This window comes from Macaca nemestrina, chromosome 2 (genome assembly GCF_043159975.1).
Source record: "Macaca nemestrina isolate mMacNem1 chromosome 2, mMacNem.hap1, whole genome shotgun sequence".
Lineage (NCBI taxonomy): Eukaryota > Metazoa > Chordata > Mammalia > Primates > Cercopithecidae > Macaca > Macaca nemestrina.
The window spans coordinates 113,370,907-113,392,829 of NC_092126.1; the positions used below are offsets into that span (position 1 = coordinate 113,370,907).

Sequence of the window (21,923 nt, forward strand, 5' to 3'; positions counted from 1 at the left end):
ACCATCCCGACTAACACGGTGAAACCCCGTCTCTACCAAAAATACAAAAAATTAGAGGGGTATGGTGGCGGGCACCTGTAGTCCCAGCTGCTCGGGAGGCTGAGTCGGGAGAACAGTGTGAACCTGGGAGGCAGAGCTTGCAGTGAGCCAAAGCCAAGATTGTACCACTGCACTTCAACCTGGGCAACAGAGCGAGACTCCGTCTAGAAAAAAAAAAAAGTAAGTAGTGGTAAAAGCAAAACATAGCTAGGTGGTCTAGCAAAGCTCAAGCCTTAAACTTTAATTAGTCTTCTACTAGTAGACTCCCCTACTCCTAGGGACCAGGGAGAAACTAAGTCCTCTCTGGAAAATGATACCATCATCCTGGCCTCAAATATTCCTATAAATACATTTTCTCTTCTCTTTTCTTCTCTTCTCTTTTCTTTTCTTTTTTTTCTTTTCTTTTCAGATGGGGTCTCAATCTGTCACCCAGGCTGGAGTACAGCGGGGTGATCTTGGCTTACTGCAACCTTCGCCTCCCAGGCTCAAGCGAGCGATCCTCCCACCTCAGCCTCCCGAGTAGCTGGGACCACAGGCTTGCACCCACCACGCCCAGCTAAAATTCCTGTAAGTTTTCAAATACCATGTACAACGTATAATCAAGGGTAACCAGGCACAATGGGATACTACACAGCAACAATCAATGAGTCTACAACTAAGAACAATATTATGAATAAATCACAAAAACATAACTTAGGAAGAGAAGCCAGACACAAAAAGTTATATTCTGTATGATTCTATTTACACAGAGTTTAAAAGTAGGCAGGCCAGGCCCAGTGGCTCACGTCTGTAATCCCAGAACTTTGGGAGGTCGAGGCGGGTGGATCATGAGGTCAGGAGTTTGAGACCAGCCTAACCAATATGGTGAAACTCCATCTCTATTAAAAATAGAAAAATTAGCTGGGTGTGGTAGCACGTGCCTGTAATCCCAGCTACTTGGGAGGCTGAGGCTGAAGAATTGCTTGAACCTGGGAGGCGGAGGTTGCAGTGAGTCAAGATTGCGCCACTGCACTCCAGCGTGGGGGACAGAGTGAGACCCCGTCTCAAAAAAAAAAAAAAAAAAAAAGTAGGCAAAATTCATCTATGCTCTCAAAGTCAAGACAGTAGCTATCTTTTTTTTTTTTTTTTTTCTTGGCCTCCCAAAGTGCTAGGATTACAGGCTTGAGCCACCACTCCCAGCCAATAGCCTGCGTTTTCCTGTTTTCTTTTTTTTTTTTTTTTTTTTTCAAGGGAGGCGTCTTTTCAGACAGGGTCTCACTCTGTCACTCACGCTGGAATGCAGTGGAGCAATCACAGCTCACAGCAGCCTCTACCTCCCAGGCTCAGGTGATGATCATCTCAGCATCCCAGGTAGCTGGGACCACAGGCACATGCCATTATGCCCGGCTAATTTTTTCAATTGCTTGAACCCAGGAGGTGGAGGTTGCAATGAGCCAAGATCGAGCCATTGCACTCCAGCCTGGGCGACAGAGTGAGACTCTGCCTCAAAAACAAATAATAATACAGGATACAAAAGTTAATGGAATAGAGGCAATGTATGAAGAGATAATGGCTCATAATTTTCCAGCACCTATTAAAGAAATTGCTTCACACGGCCGGGCATGGTGGCTCACGCCTGTAATCCCAGCACTTTGGGAGGCCGAGGCGGGCAGATCACGAGGTCAGGAGATAGAGACCATCCTGACTACCACAGTGAAACCCCATCTCTACTAAAAATACAAAAAATTAGCAGGGCATGGTAGTGGGCACCTGTAATCCCAGCTACTCAGGAGGCTGAGGCAAGAGAATGGCATGAACCCAGGAGGCGGAGCTTCCAGTGAGCCAAGATGGCACCACTGCACTCCAGCCTGGGTGACAGAGCAAGACTCCGTCTCACAAATAAATAAAATAAAATAAAATAAAGTAAAGTAAAGTAAAATAAAATAAAATAAAATAAACCAGGTGAAAAAAGATATACCATGCAGTCACCAAACGAGAGCTGAAGTGGCTATACCAATAGCAGATAAAATGGACTTTAAATTAGACAAGATAGGCCAGGTGCAGTGGCTCACACCTGTAATCCCAGCACTTTGGGAGGCCGAGGTGGGCGGATCATGAGGTCAGGAGTTTGAGACCAGTCTGGCCAACATAGTGAAACCCCATCTCTAATAAAAATACAAAAAAAAATTAGCCGGGCATGGCGGTGTGCGCCTGTAATCCCAGCTACTCAGGAGGCTGAGGCAGAAGAATGTGAACCCGGGAGGCGGAGGTTGCAGTGAGCCGAGATTGCGAGATTGCGCCACTGCACTCCGGTCTGGGCCACAGAACGAAACATTTTTTTAAAAAAAGAGAGACTTTGAATTAAAGTTACAAGAGACAAAGAAGGACAAAGAAGAACATTAACAAAAAGTTCAATCCTGCAAGAAAAAACAATTATAAACTCCAGCCTGGGCAACACAGCAGCATCCTGTTTCAAAAAAAAAAAATTATTACAAACAAAAACTTTATTTAAAAACATACAATTGGCCGGTCGTGTTGGCTCATGCCTGTAAACCCAAGCACTTTGGCAAGCCAAGGAGGGTGGATCGCTTGAGTACAGGAGTTTCAAACCAGCCTGGGCAGCATGGCAAAATCCTGTCTCTAAAAAACAAAATTAGCTGGGCATGGTGACATGCACCTGTAATCCCAGCTATTTGTGAGGCTGAGGCAGGAGGATCGCTTGAGTCCAGGAGGCTGAGCAGAGATTGCACCACTGCAGACCAGCTTGGGCAAGACAGAAGGACTCTGTCTCAAAAACAACACCAACAAAAAAAATACCACACATACACCAATTAAAACATTCAACAATAATGTAGAAGTGGGAAGAGAGTGTTACTATTCTAAGCTCTTTGAGTTGCCTGGGAAAATGAGAAAGGTGTTGATTAACCTTGAAATTGGTAAGTTAAGGATACATACCTTAATTTCTAAGATAACCACTTATAAATGGAAATGGGCTACATAACGTCCAAACCAACTGAGGGAAAATGGAGAAATACAGAATATTTAACCAATTCCCACCAAGGCAAGAAAGGAGAGAATAAGATATAATAGGCAAGACAAAACAGAATCGACTAAAGACAATAGATTTACTCTTCATTTAATCAGTAAGTGCAACAATTTTAAGTAGACTAAATGGTTCAGTTAAATACAAAGATTATCAGACTGGACTTTTAAAAGTCCAACTAGGCCGGGCGCGGTGGCTCACGCCTGTAACCCCAGCACTTTGGGAGGCCAAGATGGGCGGATCACGAGGTCAGGAGATCGAGACCATCCTGACTAACACGGTGAAACCCCGTCTCTACTAAAAATACAAAAATTAGCCGGGCGCGGTGGCGGGCGCCTGTAGTCCCAGCCACACAGGAGGCTGAGGCAGGAGAATGGCGTGAACCCGGGAGGCGAAGCTTGCAGTGAGTGGAGATTGCGCCACTGCACTCCAGCCTGGGAGACAGAGCGAGACTCCCTCTCAAAAAAAAAAAGTCCAACTAAATGCTGTTTTCCCAGGCTGGGCGCAATGGCTCACGCCTGTAATCCTAGCACTTTGGGAGGCCAAGGTGGGTGGATTGCTTGAGTCCAGGGGTTCGGGACCAGCCTGGGCAACATAGCAAGACCCCATCTCTACTAAAAATACAAAAAAAAAAAAAAATTAGTCGAGCATGCTGGCAGGCACCTGTAGTCCCAGCTACTTGGGAGGCGAAGGTGGGAGAATCACCTTAGCCCAGGAGGTCAAGGCTGCAGTGAGCTGAGATGGCACCATTGCACTGCAGCCTGGGTAACGGAGTGAGACCCTGTCTCAAAATAAAATAAAATAAAGATCTTTGGGGTAAGCTAAAGTAATTTTTAATATATAAAAAAAAGAAATAAATGCTGTTTTCAAGGGATACATGTAAAACACAAGTACACAGAAAAGTTTAAAATAAAAGGACAGGCCCTAGCACTTTGGGAGGCCAAGGCGAGTGGATCACCTGAGGTCAGGAGTTTGAGACCAGCCTGGCCAACATGGAGAAACCCCGTCTCTACTAAAAATACAAAAATTAGTTGGGCGTGGTAGCGCACGCCTGTAATGTCAGCTACTCGGGAGGCTAAGGAAGGAGAATCACTTGAACCCAGGAGGTGGCGGTTGCAGTGAGCCAAGATCGCACCACTGCACTCCAGCCTGCGTGACAGGAGCGAGACTCCATCTCAAAAATAAATAAATAAATAAATATAAACAAATAAAGTAAAAGGATAGAAGAAAATAGAGTAGGCAAATAGAAAATAAAGTACAGTACTCTTAGATGCGAGCTTAATTTCTAGTCTAACCAAACAGCAGTGGCTCCCTCAGCATGGGGCTCAGGCTGTCAGCAACACAGGTCTAAACAAAGCTTTGCCAGTAAGCCAGCAGCCATCAGGGTCATGCCTGCCTCTCTGCTTCCTAGGGCCTTTAGCCCTACAAGCCCCCTGTGATTATTATCACCCACCATTCCCACGGGTAACTCTGCCTTATCTCTTTTGCTAGGAGGTCCAAACCAGCCTGTCCACATCTGCTAGGGGAATCTTTCCCCACTAGCTGTACACTCAACAGAATGGCCCTACACGGTCAGCAGGACCCCTGGATAGGGGGAGCATCTCCTTGCCTTCCCCATGTTAAACGGGTTTGCTGACATGGCGAATACACTGGGGTGTCCTAATTCCAAACCATCAAGTAAGCCTACCCTCTTGGGTTGCCAGAAACCTACCAGGTTTCTATCTGGAAGAAATAAAAGGATTTGTTGATGTAGTGAAAGCTCACCCTTGCCCAGGCTAACAGTTGTGAAATCACATCTGTTTGTATAGGTGATCAAGGAAGCATCTGTCTTCACTGAGCCATCTCAGTCCCCCTCAGGCTTAGCTCAGCTATCACCTCTGCCAGAAAGCCTGTCCTGACCCACTTCTGCCCAAGTTGGGAAGCTCCCGTGGGGCCTCGTTTAGGAGGAAGGTTCTCATCACTTGTCTGGATTCCGGGGAAGGACCGCCTGGAGGCCCGACACCTCGCGGCCCTGAAGCGGTACCCGGGCAAACATCGGGCCCCAACACTGCAGTCACTCACCACTGCAAGTGGAAGGTGTGGCCGCAGTGGATGGCGGCCACGTCGCGGGAGTGATCGAAGAAGTCGGAGCAGATAGTGCACAGAGCACGGATAGGCATGATGGCTGGACTCAAGGGGCCCAGGCAGCCAAAGAAACTGCTACAGGTCCGGCTTCGCAGACGCGCCCCCGCGCCTCCACTGCCTTCAAATTTGGCTCCGCAGCACGACTTCCTGGAGCAGGCCGGAAGTGACAACACAAAACTTTGGGCGGAGCGTAAATATTTCGTCTGGATTGGACAAATCCTCGGGTGGGCGGAACTAGGGGCGGGGCTTAGTGGCCCCGAGGCCGTAGAGAATCCTGGGCGGAACGCGGTCGCTCTCTGGCGTCTTCTGGGAGGACTCGACCTGCCACTTGACAGCGCAGCGTTATATCAAGGCGGGGAGCAGCGAGGCTGCCAGCTGGACCCTTCTCCAGGGCAAGGCAGCGCATTGTAGTCCCACGCCAGAGCTGGCGCGAGGCAGGCTGGGCCAAGGCAGAGAAAACTGCAGCCGCAAGGGAATAGAACAATGGTCCAGATGGGTCCCTTGGGCTCTGGACAGTGCTGGACCATGCGCTGTGGTCTATATTTCCCATAGACCAAAATACTCTACCCTCTCAGTCATCAGTTCCGGGCGATTCTGGAAAGATTGACACATAGGCCCCAGTCCCTCAGGTCACCCCAGGCCAACCTTGGCTTCATCCAAGTAAGACATGACTATCCTTGAGTTTGGAGACACTAGGGCCAGTACCCTGACTTTAGCTCTTAACTCTCAGGAGGATCGGTTATGCTTGGGACTGTAGTAGGGTTGGAATTTTGGAGGCCCAGATGCTTCAAAGACTAGAGACTAACAAATTCTTTTTATTATTCCCACATCAGAGAAGTTATCTTTGAGGAGGTTATCTTTGAGGTCCTCCCAGAGAGCAGCATCCCTGGTAAGTTCACCCAGGCCCACGTGGGGTGTAGTAAGTAAACTTTTGGGTTTTTAGGTTTAGTATCTGTAGCAATGTTACTCCCTCTACCCAGAAGAAACCTTATGCATAGCCCCATAATATAAAGCTGATCTGCTCCAGCTGAAATAGACCCAGAGTGAGATTTCATTTGGGGCATATGTGGAAAGCACAGGTGTTCACAGGAAGAACGCAGAGCATTATAGAATCTTTGTGCACTGCTCACCCTACACCCTCTCCCCAGCTCAGGGAAGCTATCTTTGGCTAATAGCAGGGTCTGTCCTTGTGGTGGCTGGCCCAGGTAGATTCCAGCTCTATGCCTAAATCAAGAGTGAGGCTCCTCGGTCAACAGGAGTCAAAAACAGCAGCCCTTACTTGAGCTCTCAGCCCAGGGAGTATTCCTCGGTCCAAATGCAGCCCAAGACCCACTACTCACATGGATTTCTAGAGTCCAGAGGACCCCCACCACCACCACCATTGAGGAATACACTGTGGTGAGGATGATCTTCACTCTCAGCCCAAGAAATCCACAGGGCACTGTTCACTACTACTCCCAGCCACTACTTATGAACCTGCTCCCAGCCTCTCCCCTCCCCACTGCCTTCCAGGGGCTCCTCCCCAGTAGGACAGAGGAAGCAAAGGCAAGAGGGTGGCCAGAGGCTTTGCAGGGTGATGTTTATTTGCCAGGTTCAGCAGGCACACAGTTAACCCACCGACCTTCACACACCAGAGCAGACCCACAGGCATGCAGGGAGAAGGGCAGGACCACCAAGGAGTGCCAAGCAAGGGCGAGGACCAATGTGGCTGCCTGTCCAGGCTGTGATTGGGTCTGACAAAGGGCACCTGTCAGGAGCCTCCCTCAGGAAACTGGGGACTTTAACTCTACTTCCTCTTCCCAGCAACAGCAACTCAATGTGGCTCTGAGGCACCTGGGCCTCTGATAGAAGTGAGCTGTAGAAATAGAGGGAGTTCCTCTTCATTTCATTGTTGAACTGAGCAGAAAATCTGCCCCTGTAAAGGGCAAACCCCCAAATCAGATTATGGGGTATTGCCATGCAGCAAGCCCCCTAGGGTGGAGAGGACTTGTGGGTTGAGATTGTAGGGGGTGGGCATCTAAGAAGAGCAAGGAGATATCAGCCCTCCCTGTTTGGCCCAGGGTAAGGACCTAGTTAGGCTGGAACACTGGGTGCTGGGCTTGTACTCTGCCCTGCCAGGTCTCATTGCCACATCCTAATTGTTCCTCCTTTCCCTTAGAGGCTCATGAGGTTCAAGGTACAGGGCAGCCCACTGCAGGACTCAGGAGGGCAGGAAATAACACAAATAACAGGGTCTTAGGAGGGACAAATATGGAAGCTTCTGCCTTCCTACTCATTCTCTCCACTCCTGAGGACCCCCACAGCTAGAGAGCAGTATCCCTAGCCATGTGCCCAGTCTGGACTTAAACATACTGCCCTACCTTTCTGCATCCTCTATACCAGCCTGTATCCGCTCCTAGAGTAGCCCACACACCACAGGCACACACCTTCATGTGCAGGAGCCTAAGACCGCTGACAGGGCCTCGCTGGAGGACCAGCTCTCAGGGCAAGGCCGCCCAAGTTTAGGGCCTGGGAGAGTGTGGGACCTGCAGGGCCTGCCTAGGGGAATGGTGAAGCAAGAAGGGAAGGGGAAGGAGAGCAGGAGCCCCCTGAGTATCCCTAGAGCAGCATCCCACAAGGAACAGAAACTGGTGAAGCTAGCAAAAGACAGAAAAGCCACAAGGAATCCATGCAGGGGCTGGGGCTGGCCCTGCCACTGGCCTGCCCACCACTCACACACATACACACAGGAGACGAGACTGCTCTCCCGTGACCCCTAAGTATGCCCCACTGGGATGTGGGGGCATGGGGGAGCGAGGGCATCATGCCAGTGACTCTATGTACAGTGAGAAGCCCCTCATCCACTCTCCCACCCTCCTGCCCATCCCCCGCCCCCCCTCACCAGGCTGCCTACTCAGCTGGCCTCCTCCCTTTGAGACTCCTGGGCATAACCAGCAGCCTCTTCCCCTTTACTAGAGGGTGGAGCCTGGCCTGTGGCGCCCTCTGGGGCTGTGCTGTCCGGCTGGGCCATAGCCGGCTCAGGGGTGGCAGCTGCCTTGGTGGCTAGTGTGGCACTGCTTTGGATGGTGGGCACAGTGCTCTCTTCTGTGGCCGGTGTGGCTCTCCCATCAGTGGCTGGAGTAGCGCTCCTGTCAGTGGCTGGGGTGACACTCCCATCAGTGGCTGGAGTGATGCTTCCATCAGTGGCTGGGGTGACACTGCCATCAGTGGCTGGGGTGGCACTTCCATCTGTGGCTGGGGTGGCACTACGGTCTGCGGGGGCCACATTATCACTCTTTGCAGCATGAGCAGCATCACCCTCAGGGACTGAGGTAGCTCCACTCGCAGCTGCAGCTATGGCCCCACCTGCAGCCCCGGGGGTGGCAGTGTCTGTGGCTGAGGCCGACTGGGCTGCAGCCGTGCTGGACTGCTCTGGCGCCCGGAGCCGTTTCATGAGGGTGGTCACTCGGACAGCCTTCTGAAAGGAGCACAGTGGAGAAAGGCTAAGGGTGAAGCTTGCTGGATCCATTGCTTGGCAGTGACCAGACCAAACTCCTTCCATAGTACCCCCGGCCACCTCCATCCACCCCAGGGCCAAGTACCCAGCTGCTCAGCACTCCTACTTAAGGTAATCGCAGTGGCTACACCCACACCTGATGGCCTGAGAAAAGCTTGTATGTGGCTGCAGGGGTGTGATGCAGGCAAGAAACTGAGTGCCAGAAGGAATAGTTGGGATAGAGCCAAGAAGGGAGCTATCCAAGCCTTACCTTCCACTTGGCCCTGGCAAAGTTCTTTTCAATCTGGGCACAGACACCATCCTTGATGTTCTTATCAGAAGCAGCATTGCCAGAAATCCTGGAAAGGGTGCAAGTGTGTCTGGATCTAAGAGAATGAGCCTTTGTGGAGACTCTGCCCAGCCCTTCCATGTGGCATCCAGGGGCTACCACGCAGAGCCTCTGGGCTGGCCTGAGCTCTAGGTGCCTGCACCCCTTCTAGGCCTCAAAGATGTGGCTGCTAGGTGTGAGGGGGACCCTGGCCTCTCCCACCCTCCCCTGGACCCTGCTTACCACTCATGGGAGATGGCCTCTTCTGCAGTGATCCGCTGGTCTTGCTCCACCTCCATCAGCCTTGCGACCAGGTCTTTGGCTGTGGACAAAACCAAGGAGGGGCTAGGCATGGGCACCCCATCTCAATGTCTAGAGGTGATGAATGGGCTAGGGGACAGAAGCAGAATACCACAGAGAAAGCTGAGAGCAGGACCCCCTCCCCCACTCCCTTGCATTCTACCAAGTACTGGGCAGGCACCTCCTCACCTGCCTGCGAAATATCATCCCAATATGGAGAGTCAAACTCATAGTCACCAGCCAGGATCTTGCGGAAGAGATTCTTATCGTGGTTCTCATAATCATCTTCTTCCACCTCCTCATAGAAAGGTGGGTTGCCTGAAAGCCTGCATGGGGGAAGGGTCACACAGAAAGGCCACAGACACATGCCCCCACCCCATCTGACTGCAAGCCTGCTTGTCCGTCTGTCCACTCACAGGATGTACATGATGACTCCAATGGCCCAGCAGTCCACAGGGCGTCCATATCGCTGCCGGCCTACCACCTCTGGGGCTACAAACACAGCACCCATCTGCTGGTCAGTATCTGGCAGTACCTGGCCTAGCCAGGTCCAGTACCATCCACACCAGCTTCCTGAGATGAGTACATTTTTCCCCTGCCCAGAGAAGCTCCCTGAAGGCTGCCCCCCATTCTCCCCCTGCCCTGCCCCACCCCCTGCTTGCCCAGATACTCGGGGGTCCCACAGGGCTCCTTGATGAGGCCATTTTCTAGCTTAGCCAGATGGAAGTCACTGATGACAATCTTAGAGTTCTTCAGCCGGTTGTAGTAAACCAGGTTTTCCAGCTGTGATGTGAGAATAGCATGTGGGTGAGCAGAAGACACCATGAGGACCTCAGAGGCTAGACCAAGGCCCCGAGGTTCTGCCCACCCCAGCACCAGCCCAGTTGCCAAATGACCCTTTGACTCTGGCTCTGACCTCACCTTAAGATTCCTGTGCACGATCTTGAGTGAGTGCAAATAGGCCACAGCCTCCAGGACCTGCCGTACCACGTTGCTTGTGTCTCGCTCCGAGTAGTAGCCCTGGTCCAGGATCCAGTCAAACACCTCCCTCCCCGTGGCCCTGAGGGACACCAGCCCCTGAGCCTGGTGTGGGCAGAATCGGGGGTAGGGCAGGAGCACTTGGGTGAGCTGCCTGCACCAGGCAGCTGGCTGAGCAAGGCACAGGGACCTGGGACGCCAAGCGTCCAGAAAGGGGGTTTCCTTAGCTGCAGAGGGTGGGAGAGGTGAAAGCCCTGGGCGCTGGGGAATCTTGGGACCCCAGACCCACACTCACAGCTCCAGGAAGATAAAGTACTCCTTGCGGGTCACAAACACATCCACCAGTTGTAGGATGTTGGGATGCTTCACCCTGGCGACAGGGAGGGGAGCCAGTAGTTAAGGCTGGATGAACCCCTGGGAGAGGCTGTGGTCGCCACAGTGGTCACAGCAGACTAATTGGCCAGAGGCTGGGACTGCCTGAGGCCACTTGCCCTCTAAGCCCTTCCCTGCTGCCTCCCACGCTGCCCCAATCCCAGGCCTCAAACTCACATCTTGAGGATGCCTATCTCGTTCTTGGCAGCTTTCCGCACCTTGCGGCCATCCCGCTTCTGGAACTTCTTGCAGGTGTGCAGCTTGCCTGTTGTCTTGTCCTTGGCCCGGAAGATTTCACAGAACTCCTCACTGCAGCCGACAGGCACTCACTCAGGCCTGGTCTTAGTGTCAGCTGCACTCCACTCCCACTTCCCTAGCCCTTGCCCACCAGCCCACCCAGCCCTGCCTGACAGGCCCGGCACTCACGTCTTGATGACCTGTCCCAAATCATATCTGTCAGTCACCTCCGATGGCTGGTTATAGTTCTTCTTGTCGCCCAGAGTCACACACCCAAACGGCATTGCCGGGCTCTAACCTGCAGGCACGATGGGGTCTGGCTTAGCTGTACTACTCTCCACTTCTCCACAACATAGGTGCTGCTTTTGGGAGACCCCAATCTGGCTCAGGACAAGCTAGGAGCAGAGACCATACCAGGAGGGGCTAGAGGATAGGCAGGCTCAGATCCTACCCCTGCTTTTCTGGCTAGACATCCAGCTACTCAGCTTGGCTGCCTGAACTACAACAGCCTACATAAGAAAAATGTATTAAACTGATATATAAGGGAATAGTTTTGTATTCTATACACTCAAAAAAAAAAGGCTTATCAAACAGTTTATTTAAATTTCAGCTATTTTACAGATGAAGGGGGCTATAACCACCCACCCACCTGCTAATCATCTCTGAAGGTCTAGAGCTAACAAGTGTTAGTGGATATATGAAGAACGTCAGCACTGCTAGGAGAAGGCAACCTCCCCTTTGTAAAGCCGTTTGGTAAAACCACTAAAATCAAACAAACATACCCTATGAACCAGTAATTGCACTCCTAAATACGTGCCTACAGAAGTGCACATATTCGTGCATCAGGACAGTCATACAATGCTCAGAGTGGCCATATACATAATCGCCAAAAATTGAAAACAGACCAAATACCACCACCAACAGGATGTATTGTGGTAGAGTCACACAATGGAATATTATACAGCAATGGAAACAAAGGACTACAGCTATACCCAACCACCTGGTGACTCTTACACAGCGTTAAATGCAAAAAGACACAAAAGAATACATATAGTATGAGTCTATCGATAGAGAGTTCCAACAGGCAGAACAAACCCGTACTGGGAATACAAACATAGCAGTAGAGCTATAAAGAAAAGCTAGGAAATAAGCAGAGTCAGATAATGGTCCCTTCTAAGAGAAAAGGAGGGGTTATGATTGAATCAGGACACATGGGGGGATTCTGGAAAACCTATTTCTTTTCTTTTCTTTTCTTTTCTTTCTTGCTTTCTTTTTTTAGAGACAGGTCTCACTATGTTGCCCAGGCTGGAGTGCAGTGGCTATTCATGGGCGCAAGCCCACTACTTATCAGCACAGGAGTTTTGACCTGCTTCGTTTCTGATCTTGGTTGCTTCACCCCTCCTTTAGGCAACCTGATGGTCTCCGGCTCCCAGGAAGTCACCATACTAATGCCAAACGTAGTGCAGACACCCAACTGACATAGCATACTACAGCCCAGAGCTCCTGAACTCAAATGATCCTCCCACCGCAGCTGGGATTACCGGCACCAGCACCATACCCGGCTGTTCTGTCACCCAGGCTGGAATGCAGTGGCACGATCACAGCTTACTGCAGCCTCAACCTCCTGGGCTCAAGCAATCCTCCCACCTCAGCCTCCTGAGTAGCTAGGACTGGACCCCAGGTGCGCACTACCACAACTGGCTAATTTTTAAAATTTTTTTGTAGAGACAGGATTTCATTATGTTGCCCAGGCTGTTCTCAAACTCCTGGGCTCAAGCAATCCTCCCGCCTCAGCTTCCCAAAGTGCTGGGATTACAGGTGTGAGCCACCACACCTGGCTTGGGTAAATTTTTTAAAGTTTACATGCTGATATACACTCACAAACTCTTTTCTGGAAGAATGCTGAAGGAAATAAGAGTTCTCTCCTGGGCAAAGAATTGGATGTCAAAAGGGCAGATATATCTTCTGTTTATTAATTTTCTGTGTGAATTTTTACTATTTTACTGTAATGACTTTGATTAATTTAGTAAATACTGCACTCAGGCACAGTGCTTGGGTGATTCCTCAGAGGGATAATCTGGGTGGAGGGGCAAGGTAAAGCTTTGGAGGCAGCATTAGGACTTAGAAGGGAAGGATTTGCCAGGAGGTATGTAGGTATACCGGTCAGGAAGAGCAAAACAAGCCTGCTCCTGGTCCCAGCTTTCAGCTCTGCATATGCATTCATGCCCACTGGGGCCCCTCAGGGGACCTTGGCTGTCATGTCCAGGTGCGAGGCCCCCAAACAGAACAGATACAGCTGGCTCAGTGAGCTCTAGGCACTCTTTCCACCTGGGGCACGGTGTCCCACAGGTCTGCAATCCTGCCAATTACAGCCCAATCCTCATCTGTGGTGGTGGGTGGGCTGACTCCAGTGTCTAAAGGAAAAGGCACTCATAGACCATGCTCAAAGGTGGGGGTGGGGGGTTAGTGACTAGACCTTCACAGATCTGACGCCAGGGTGTGCCTCCATAATGCCTGGTCAGTGTGACACAGACTACAGCAAGCTCTGCACTGAGGCTGCACTGAAATTGCTCTGCCTCTGCTGACTATGCATGTTTTCCCTCCATGCCAATTAGCACTTGCTATGTGCAGGGCCTGAGCTAGGGCCTGGGGGTACCTAGATGTTCCCCGACCTGAAGGCACTCACAGCCTCAAGGTAGTGGAGAAGGGAGGAGGCAGCTTGGCAAGATGAACTCTGCCAGGCAAAGTCAAAGACCAGGACCCAAACAAAGCCCCATGGCCAACCCTGGCTGCTACTTGCTTCCTCCCAGGCAGAAGCCAGCCACTGGGCTGTGATTCCCAGGAGTCACAGCCCTGGAAATTCTCCCTCAGATTTGCCTTCAGCATTAGGGAACAAACTCTGTAATTCCTTAATCTGGGTTTCTTGGGCTCAGGGAATACAAATGCTTTTTTTTTTTTTTTTTTTTTTTTTTGCGACAGTGGCCCAGGCTGGAGTGCAGTGGCGCGATCTCAGCTCACTGCAAGCTCCGCCTCCTGGGTTCAAGCCATTCTCCTGCCTCAGCCTCCCAAGTAGCTGGGACTACAGGCGCCTGCCACCACGCCCAGCTAAATTTTTTTGTATTTTTAGTAGAGACGGGGTTTCACCATGTTAGCCAGGATGGTCTTGATCTCCTGACCTCGTGATCCACCCGCTTCAGCCTCCCAAAGTGCTGGGCCTACAGGCGTGAGCCACCGCGCCAGGCCACAAATGCATTTCATCAGCGTCATTCCAGACAGGGTTTAAGCCATCTTGTGAGGCACAGCGAGGCAAAGGAGAGGCTTTGAAGATTGTCACTGACTGCATGTCTGCCACCATGGCCACAACCCTGCATCTCCTCCACTGGGGAGAAGCATGTGGCCAGAATCTCATCCTCACAGCTGAGAGCAGAGGCATAGCCAGTTACCATTGCCGGCCACACATTTTCACACAACATCTGCGGGAGGGGGCCTGCAACAGTCCTCTCAGTCTAAGGGCCATGTACTGGGCAGGAGGGTGGTACCTTAGACTGCAGTCTCCCAAGAGGGCTGGGAGGGACCTGTGCCCCAGCTCTGTTGCTTTGCTTACACCATTCCCTCTGGCAAGAGTGCCCTTCCCCCAAAAGCCTCCCGTCAGATTCCTATTTGTCACGGCAGAGTTATTTATAACATTAAAAAAAATTCAGCAACTACCTAAATGTCCAACAACAGGTGACTCGCCAGCTCAACTGTGTCCACTCAATGGTAGGAAGTGTGGGCACTGGCAAGAGCTCTGCCCACCTTGGCTTTCCTGTGGAGCAGCTGCCACATGAGCAAGGTGCTGAGAGCAGAACTGAATCTCTTCTTTCATTGTGATTGCTGACATTGTAAGGTAGTTTGTGCAACACATTGTCCAAAACAATCCTGATGCTCCAAGGCCAGACTCAAATGGTCCTTTTCTGAGATACCTTCCACAACCTCCATGCCCCACCCCCCACCCCACTCCAACAGCTCCCGGCTCTACCAGTGTGGTGTGGGCGGGAGGTTTTGTGCATGCCTGTCCCTGATCCTGGCCCCAGCTTTCAGCTCTGCATATGCACTCATGCCCACTGGGGCCCAGGGCTGGTCATGGGGGTCTATCTCTACCACAGAAAGCTGGGCCTCCACCCCATAATGTCAGCCTGGAGCCATGTCCTGCAGCCTCAAGGCTGAGATGGGAACAGATCTGTCTCCCCTGCCCCCTACTATGGCTGCCCAAATTTCAGCCAGTCACTCCTCCTCCTCCTCCTCACCAGTCTAACTATACTGGCTTGGGGCCCCGGACTTGGCCCCAGGGCAAGGAGAGGAGAAAGAGGGGCCTGGCTTTCAATTAGCACCCTGGTTCCCTCTGCCCACCCCCACTCCACCATCTGCTATCCACTGTTGCTCCCTGGGAGGCTTCCGGTGTGTGCACCAAGCCCTGGGCACCTGCTTGCAACAAAGGAGAACTGGGAGGAACAGTCAAGGGACAGCTCTCAGAAAGGGAGGAGGCCAGGTGGAAGGGGTGTGCATTTCTCACCCCCATGGCCCAGACCCAACACCCAACAATGGAGAGCTCTCCTCTCAGCAACACAGGACCTGAGCTTTTCCTCAGGTACACTTAGGCCATGGAAGGGCACGGGAGCCCCACAACAGTCATTTCCCTAGAGACATGGCTCCCTCCACTCTCTGCAGAGGAACTGAACAGTATGCACTGCGGGCTGCCCAAAGGGAGCTTGTGGGGAGTGCAGGCCCTGGTGCTGCCACTGCCCTCCAGCTGGCTCTCAGGGAGCCTGACAGCCAAGCACTCCCCAGTTACAGCCTGCTCCCAGGGCCCGACCACTGGGCTCAGGGAATTGAGCCTCCAGCAATCCTGAGGGGTCCTCTGTTGCTGCCCTGGTGACAAATGGTCCCCCAAGGACTCTACTGCATCTTTAGGTAAGTCTGACCCAGGGAAAGCCCAAACAAAACAAAGGCCAAGAGGTCCAGAGGCCCCACATTGGGGTCCTGTCCCCTCCTCCACTGAGATCATCCTGGTTCAGGCCCTACCTGTCATAGACATAAACAGACTTTCCTGCTACCTTTGTCCCCTGCCATGTGGGACTCCAGAGTTTGCAGTAAATCTAGGGAGGCCAGGAGAGGCCCAAGAGGCCTCCAGCTGCCTCCCAACAACTGTAGGCAGCACCTCCCAATTTAGTGGTAGCTGTGAACACCAGCCTGCAGGCACCCCCTACTCTCTGCTGCTGTACTCTCTCAAGGACTGGGGCTGGATTTCCTGCTGCAATGAACATGCTGAAGCCCAAGCCCTGCCTAACTCACAGCTGAGGTGTCACCCACAGGAACAGGGGAGCTGAAGACCTCACTCAAGGTCTATTAGGAACAAGGGCCAAGCTTCTAGACCACCATCCAATTGCTTCAGGGGACTGGTCAAGGGGCTGCCCTGACTGAGCCTCAGGCTCCAGCTAAATCATGGTAGAAGTTCCTACAGCTGAATTTTGCCCATCTAATGAAGGAGTATTGTGGGGAGGTCTCTCCAATCTTGGGGGTGGGCATGCAGTCCAGTGCTACGTCCTGAAAGTTTGGCTCTCAACATGCAGGCAGAGGCAAAGGTCAGCTGTCTCCTCCCAAGCACTTGGGGTCCAAATCTCTGAACCCCTGAAGGAGAATCCACTGGAGGCTCTGCTTCCCTGTGGGTGGAGGAGGGGAAATGCAGAGGAAGGCACTAGAGTAAAGGGTTGCTATGGTGATGGAAGTTTTAAAACAAGGGGAGGGGGAGGGGAGATGTGTTGGTTAGGTCCCTTCTTCAAGAATTCCCTGAGACTTTAGCCTGGCTCCTTCTTCAAGGTTCTGTGACCCAGGTCCCCATCAATAAAGAGGAGGTGGGGAGATTGAGAGAATTTAGAAAAAAGAGAATGGGGCAGAGACACAGACAAAGACAGAACCTGTGATGGAAGAGGAGCAAGGAGATGACAAAGTAAAAGGGACACAGGCACAAAGGGCAGGAAAGGGGAGGTGGACGGGAGTTCTGAAGGGGACGGATGGGTGCCCAGCAGAGCCCTAAGGCCTCCATGGCTATGTGCTCTAAATCCCTGGGCCAGGAGCTATCCATGGTACCTGGACCTTCCAGCTTGCACCCTCCTGTATCCCCCAAACATACATTGAACTTGGCATAGGAGGCACAGCCAAAAGGAGGCCAGCTCCTTGGAGCATATTGGTGAGGAAGAGGCCAGCTGCTACAGCCCCCAAGTCAGGACAGTTCCCATCCCATCTCTCTGCCATCACGGCAGCTTAGGTAAAGCAGGTCCAACATGTTGAAGGCAGACGCATAGGGGGATGGAAATGAGGCTTGGATGCCTAGTTGCTTCCCTTTATAGTCCCTCTTCTCAGTTGGCCCAGCTGTACCTAGACCCTCCCAGCCAACCCCTCCCCCATCTGCTATCCTCTCCAGGCTTTGGGTCCCCAGATCCCCTCTTACAGCTCTGCTTAATCCCCTCTCACCACCCCCAACAGCAGATCCTGCCATGAATGCCAGAAATGGCATCACAAGCAACCCAGAAACAGAATAACTGCACAGCCCTTCCCCTCCCCATGCCTCAGTTTCCCCAAATAGAAACCATGGAATCTGGCCTTCTCCCAGGGCAGAGGACTGCTTGCTTGCCACTGCTTGCTTGCTTGCCTGTGAATGGTGGCCAGGGCATGGGGCTGGAGAGTAAGGCCATCAGAGATATGTGAACAGCCAGCCTAGGAGGGACACCTGAAGGGTCCGCACCAAATACTGTATTAGAAAAGGGAGACCCTTGCCCCACCCTGGAAACCAACCTGACCTTGAGGGGAGTGGAGACACCAATTTCCCAGTTGAGGAAACTGAGGCTCAGAAGTCGCTGGAGCTGCCAGGAATCAACTCTGAGGGTGGGGGAGGGCACCAGGTCTCTGAAGGTAGTCCTGGGGGCTCAAAGCCTGGACTTGGGGGTAAGGGGAGTACAGCACAGGAACTGGACTACTGCAGACTCTGAGCTTTTAGTGTGGGACAGAGGGCCCTGATCCTTAGGAAGGAACCTGGTGGAGCAGGCTCTGCCTGGGAGGTGCGGACAAAAGCAATTTGGCAGAGCTACACGGGGAGGGGGCTGGGGCTCAAGAGCCCAGGGTCTCTGCCAGACAGTACAAGCTGGGGAAGGCAGAAGCTCACGCTGTCACTATCCCAGCCACCTCCTGCCAGGGGCCCTGCTCCCCACCGTGGTGCCACCCTGACCCCCTTCCCAAGTGCTGCTGGCTCGCCCCCGCTGGCACAGCAACACACATGCGGAAAGCACACGTGTGAGCACCAAGCCCCGCACCTCCCAGCAGGAACATGTGCGCCCCCACCCCCACCGTGCACGTGGGTCCATGCACTGGACCCCCGGCTAGCCCCCAGGTGAAGGCTTAGAAGCTGAATTTTGGCTGGGGGGCTGCTGGTCCCCAGGGGCTTGGAGCTTCCTCCCCCACTCCGCGGCAGCCCCGCCCAGCCCCCTCCGGGTTGTCGCCCATAAAGAACTCTCCGTTGTCATGGAAATTAGTGACTGCTAAGCGGGAGGGAAGGGGCCCGGGGACAGTTGGGAGGGGCTGGAGGCGGCTCTGGGAACGGGGAGGCACGGCTCAGCTCTCGGCCCCTATCCTCACGGGGGACCACGAATCTTCGAGGGTTAATCTTTTCATAATTCCGAGCCGCAGAGGCTTCCCCCCAGGATCCCCAAGCCGTCCGAGGTAATGGGGAACTTTAGCCCGACCCCGCACTCCGTCCCCCAAATCTGCAAAGCCCGCGCGCTCTGACCCCGCCAGGACCTCGAGCCCTCGCTGCGCCCCCGCGCACTCTGCATCCCGAACCTCGAGCCAGGGAACCAATCCCCCAAGGCCCCACAACGTGAGTTCGGGAAGCGCCCCCAGCCCGGCCAGCCCCGCACCTGCAGCGCCGGTTGGTCACACGGAGGAAGTGATCGCGGGCTCAGCGGGGCGCCGAGGGCTCCGGGGACGGCGGGTAGAATCCGCTCCGAGCACGCGGGGCAGACGCGGCGCCAGATGCAGCCGCTTCGGCTAGCGAACCTCCAGCATCGCCAGCCGCTTGCCGGCACCGGATTCGCACCCCGGGCCGGGGGCGGGCTGGGGGCGGGGCCTCCCAACCGGCCCCGCCCCGACCCTGGCGGAGCCTTAAGGGCAGAATCCCACTGGAGAGCAGGCTCGCGCGGGATGGCAGCGGTGCTGGTGAGCACTGGCCTGCTTAGCCCTGGCTAAGGTTCTCAACGGCTTCCTTAGGCCCTCAGCCAGGGGTCGGAGGGGGCCTCCTATGCCCAATGTAAGGAGTGGGGAGTGGAGAGTTGGGGGAAAGCCTGAGTCCTTGAGCTGCGTAGGATCGCTTGCCAGCCATTAGTCTCTAGGGAACCGGGGCTTTGCCCAGCTCCCCGAACCCGACCCAAAAGGCAGGACCAACTTAGAAAAACCAGATGGGCAGTCGGGCTAGGGCAGGCTCCCCTACAGACTGGCATCCCCTAGCTAGGAGCAGTTAATACACAGAGGTGTCTGTTTGCAGGTAGTCAGTGTGAAAACAGTGAGTGCCCTAGACTCTGGAAGCAAAGTCTCCTATCCCACCCCACCCCCAACTCCTGCAAGGCCAGTCTTTCCCAACCATAAGCCCCAGCAAGGGTGACTGGCACAGTCAGCCCCCTCCTGTATGGCACCAAATTTCCCAAACTATAAAAGTCACCTGTGACATGGTGTGGCCTCTGCTTTCTTTTCAGTCTAATCACTCTCAAACACTTCATGACTAGCATCACTCTAGGTGGCCTGGCCTGGGATATAGGGACACAGGAGAACTGTGGCACCAAGGTATCTCACCCGGCCTGGGCGCTAATCAGAGGGAGGAGGCTCAGAACCACCAGGAGGAAGCTTTGAAGGAAGTCCTTGGCCATTTCTCTGTCCCTTGTCAGTGAGGCTCATGGACCCAAAGCCTGACCCACACCCCTCACAAGCCCTGAGGACCATCCTAAGGCCAGTATCTGAAAGCCAGACTCAGGCCTCTCAGTGTCTGGAGCTGGGCTTTATCCCACCCCACTCCTCCCAGCAAGCCTCCTGACCCTGCTGTGGGAGAGGGAGTTGGGGTCATCCCCAAACCCTCAGCCATCTTGAGGCTCCCCTGCATGGCCACCCATGGCCGATGACAGGAGGGACTGTCCAAGTCCAGAAGCTGGGGCTGGGGCTCAGACTGGAAGGCTAGCTTAGGAAATGACCGCCTCAAACAAGGTTCCTCAAAATTTTCCTCCAGAGGGGGTACTGAGCCCTTCACATTCCTCCCTGGCTTGGGGTTACCTCCTCTGGGCCAGGCTGGTGCCACTTCTGGGGTCCCTGGGTTCTGAGTGGTCTCGGGTTATGGGATCCACCCCACCACTGGGTAGGAATCTCCTGGCAGGCTGGGTATCTGCAAGGCAGAACCCGTTTCTCATATCAGTATGCTCGGCTGATGTCTGCAGAGTGAATGAATGGCCTGGCACTGAGTCCTTCCTGCCATCTGCCCACTATTCTTGAAACAATGGGTCTCTGAGTTTTATGGTGTAGCCAAGCTGTGGCTTGCTGACCCCACACATGCCACACACTTGTTTTCTGTCTTTCCTGAGGGTCATGGCTATCCAGGCATGGGGTCAAGGAGAAGCTGGAATGGGGATGTTTAGGCAGGGGAAGGGGTGGCTTCTTAGCGCCCTGCCTGCTGCTGGCAGTACTCCACCTCTTCTTGGTCCTAAGCACGCTCTGTGCATGTGGGTGAGAGCACGTGGCAGGGTGTGTGTGCACACGTGTATGTGTGTGTATGCTGTCTTTTGACAAGGGAGATGCAACAGCATAGTGTATGCAATGGTGCCCAGGGGCACGTGTGTCTGCATTCTTTGTGCACCCAGGCATGCTTGCTGGCACGTGTGTGTGGACTCTGTAGCTGGTCCCTGGAGTTGTCAGTCCCTTTCCTGCCTGACACAAGTCTCAGGATTGTGGAGACTGAATCAGGCTTTGAGAGCCGGACATGGGAAGGGGGCTGGACCATGTCCAGGGGCGGGCAGGGTCTGTGCTGACCCTACATCATTGGTTGTTTTCAGGCTCCCCACCAGAGCAGCCCCTTGATCTCTGGTGTATGTGAAGATAGACAAGTCTTTGCCATTTGTGGAGGGCAATCTGAAGACAAGAACCCAAGGCTAGGATTGAGCCATGGCTTATCCCTCAGCCCCCAGACAGGAAGGCACAGGCAGGGTAGGACCGGCTTCAATGTTTTGGCTTCACCTCCAGCTGCCTTTCAGGCAGGAGATAGTAACACCAGCTGAATGCCATCCTCTTAGCTCTTCCAGGGCAGGGACTGGACCAATGCTGAGCTTTGTTCTTACTTCTACTATTCAAAGCCAGATGGGGTCAGGGGACATGATTTCTTACCACTCCACTGGCCAGAGGGATGGCAGGAAGTCCTTTAGCACAGAGCACAGTTTGGAAGAAGAGCAGAGGCAATTGAGATTGGCATTGCCTAGTAGCCTTTATGAGGATACTCCTAAGGAGGCCTGTTCCCTGAAGACAGGGGCTGCCTGGGTTGGGAGGCTGAGGAGGAGAAGAGGGCCCAAGTTCATAGTTCTGGCTCCCACCAAAGCTAGAAAGTCCGAGTGGCATAATAAGGTGTGAGCCTCAGTATCCACAGAACTTCATCCCCCAGCTCAGGTTGGGCGCCCTACCCAGGATTCAGGACTTATCTGCGCCCCCAACTCCTTGCCCTAGGGTACCAAAGGCCAGCACTCCCATGCCCTTAGATTCTGGCTGGCTGATAGAAGCCCCTGCTAACCCAGCATAGAGCTCCAGCAAAGGTTCAGACTGTAGGAGGTACCTAGATTACCAGTGCAGCTCTCCCAAGAAGCCTGAACTCTGAGAGAACCCTCCCGCCCCAGGCCCCCAGCCATCTTTGAAACTGCCTGACTGTTGTCCATGTTGCTTGGCTTCAGCCCCTAGAAGAGGGCCCACAATAGGGAAGGCAAGCAGTCTTTTCC

General features: G+C 53.3%; 2 protein-coding genes and 1 long non-coding RNA gene across 6 annotated transcripts in view; 1 reads left to right on the top strand and 2 right to left on the bottom strand.

The window, feature by feature from the left end:
• The window catches only part of TRAI (TRAF interacting protein), a 40,296-nt gene extending 34,732 nt beyond the window's left edge, over nucleotides 1-5,564 (bottom strand). For all 3 annotated transcript variants that reach the window (XM_011739363.2, XM_071091731.1, XM_011739364.2), the window contains exon 1: nucleotides 5,123-5,564. In XM_011739363.2, coding sequence (XP_011737665.1) covers nucleotides 5,123-5,220 — 98 coding nt within the window. In that variant the 5' untranslated portion in view covers nucleotides 5,221-5,564. The remainder of the gene's footprint in view (nucleotides 1-5,122) is intronic.
• On the top strand, nucleotides 5,563-9,586 carry LOC105480460 (uncharacterized). The gene is made up of 3 exons (XR_986468.3): nucleotides 5,563-5,845; nucleotides 6,019-6,074; nucleotides 9,456-9,586. It is a non-coding gene; the product is annotated as an uncharacterized lncRNA (long non-coding RNA).
• Nucleotides 6,748-19,012, bottom strand: LOC105480459 (CaM kinase like vesicle associated). Of its 2 annotated transcripts, XM_011739372.3 has the most exons (12): nucleotides 18,825-19,012; nucleotides 11,065-11,173; nucleotides 10,816-10,947; nucleotides 10,562-10,636; nucleotides 10,210-10,348; nucleotides 9,951-10,071; nucleotides 9,705-9,780; nucleotides 9,478-9,614; nucleotides 9,232-9,310; nucleotides 8,932-9,019; nucleotides 8,531-8,642; nucleotides 6,748-8,437 (listed from the first exon to the last, which is right to left on the bottom strand). In XM_011739372.3, the coding sequence occupies exons 2-12, from the start codon at nucleotides 11,157-11,159 to the stop codon at nucleotides 8,079-8,081; spliced, it is 1,413 nt and encodes a 470-aa protein (XP_011737674.1). In that variant the 5' UTR covers nucleotides 11,160-11,173; nucleotides 18,825-19,012; the 3' UTR covers nucleotides 6,748-8,078. The 2 variants fall into 2 exon arrangements, with proteins under 2 accessions (XP_011737674.1, XP_011737673.1); XM_011739371.2 differs by having other exon boundaries at nucleotides 6,748-8,642.
• Nucleotides 19,013-21,923: the final 2,911 nt, after the last annotated feature.

Bases quoted from the DNA above. Each gene is read 5' to 3' on its own strand.
- LOC105480459 (XM_011739371.2), bottom strand. From the start codon at position 11,159: ATGCCGTTTGGGTGTGTGACTCTGGGCGACAAGAAGAACTATAACCAG. The intron at 10,637-10,815 runs GTGAGTTTGAGG...CCCTGTCGCCAG, and splicing joins GAGATAGGCATCCTCAAGAT to GGTGAAGCATCCCAACATCC. The intron at 9,781-9,950 runs GCAAGCAGGGGG...CTGTGTTTGTAG, and splicing joins TGGGACCCCCGAGTATCTGG to CCCCAGAGGTGGTAGGCCGG.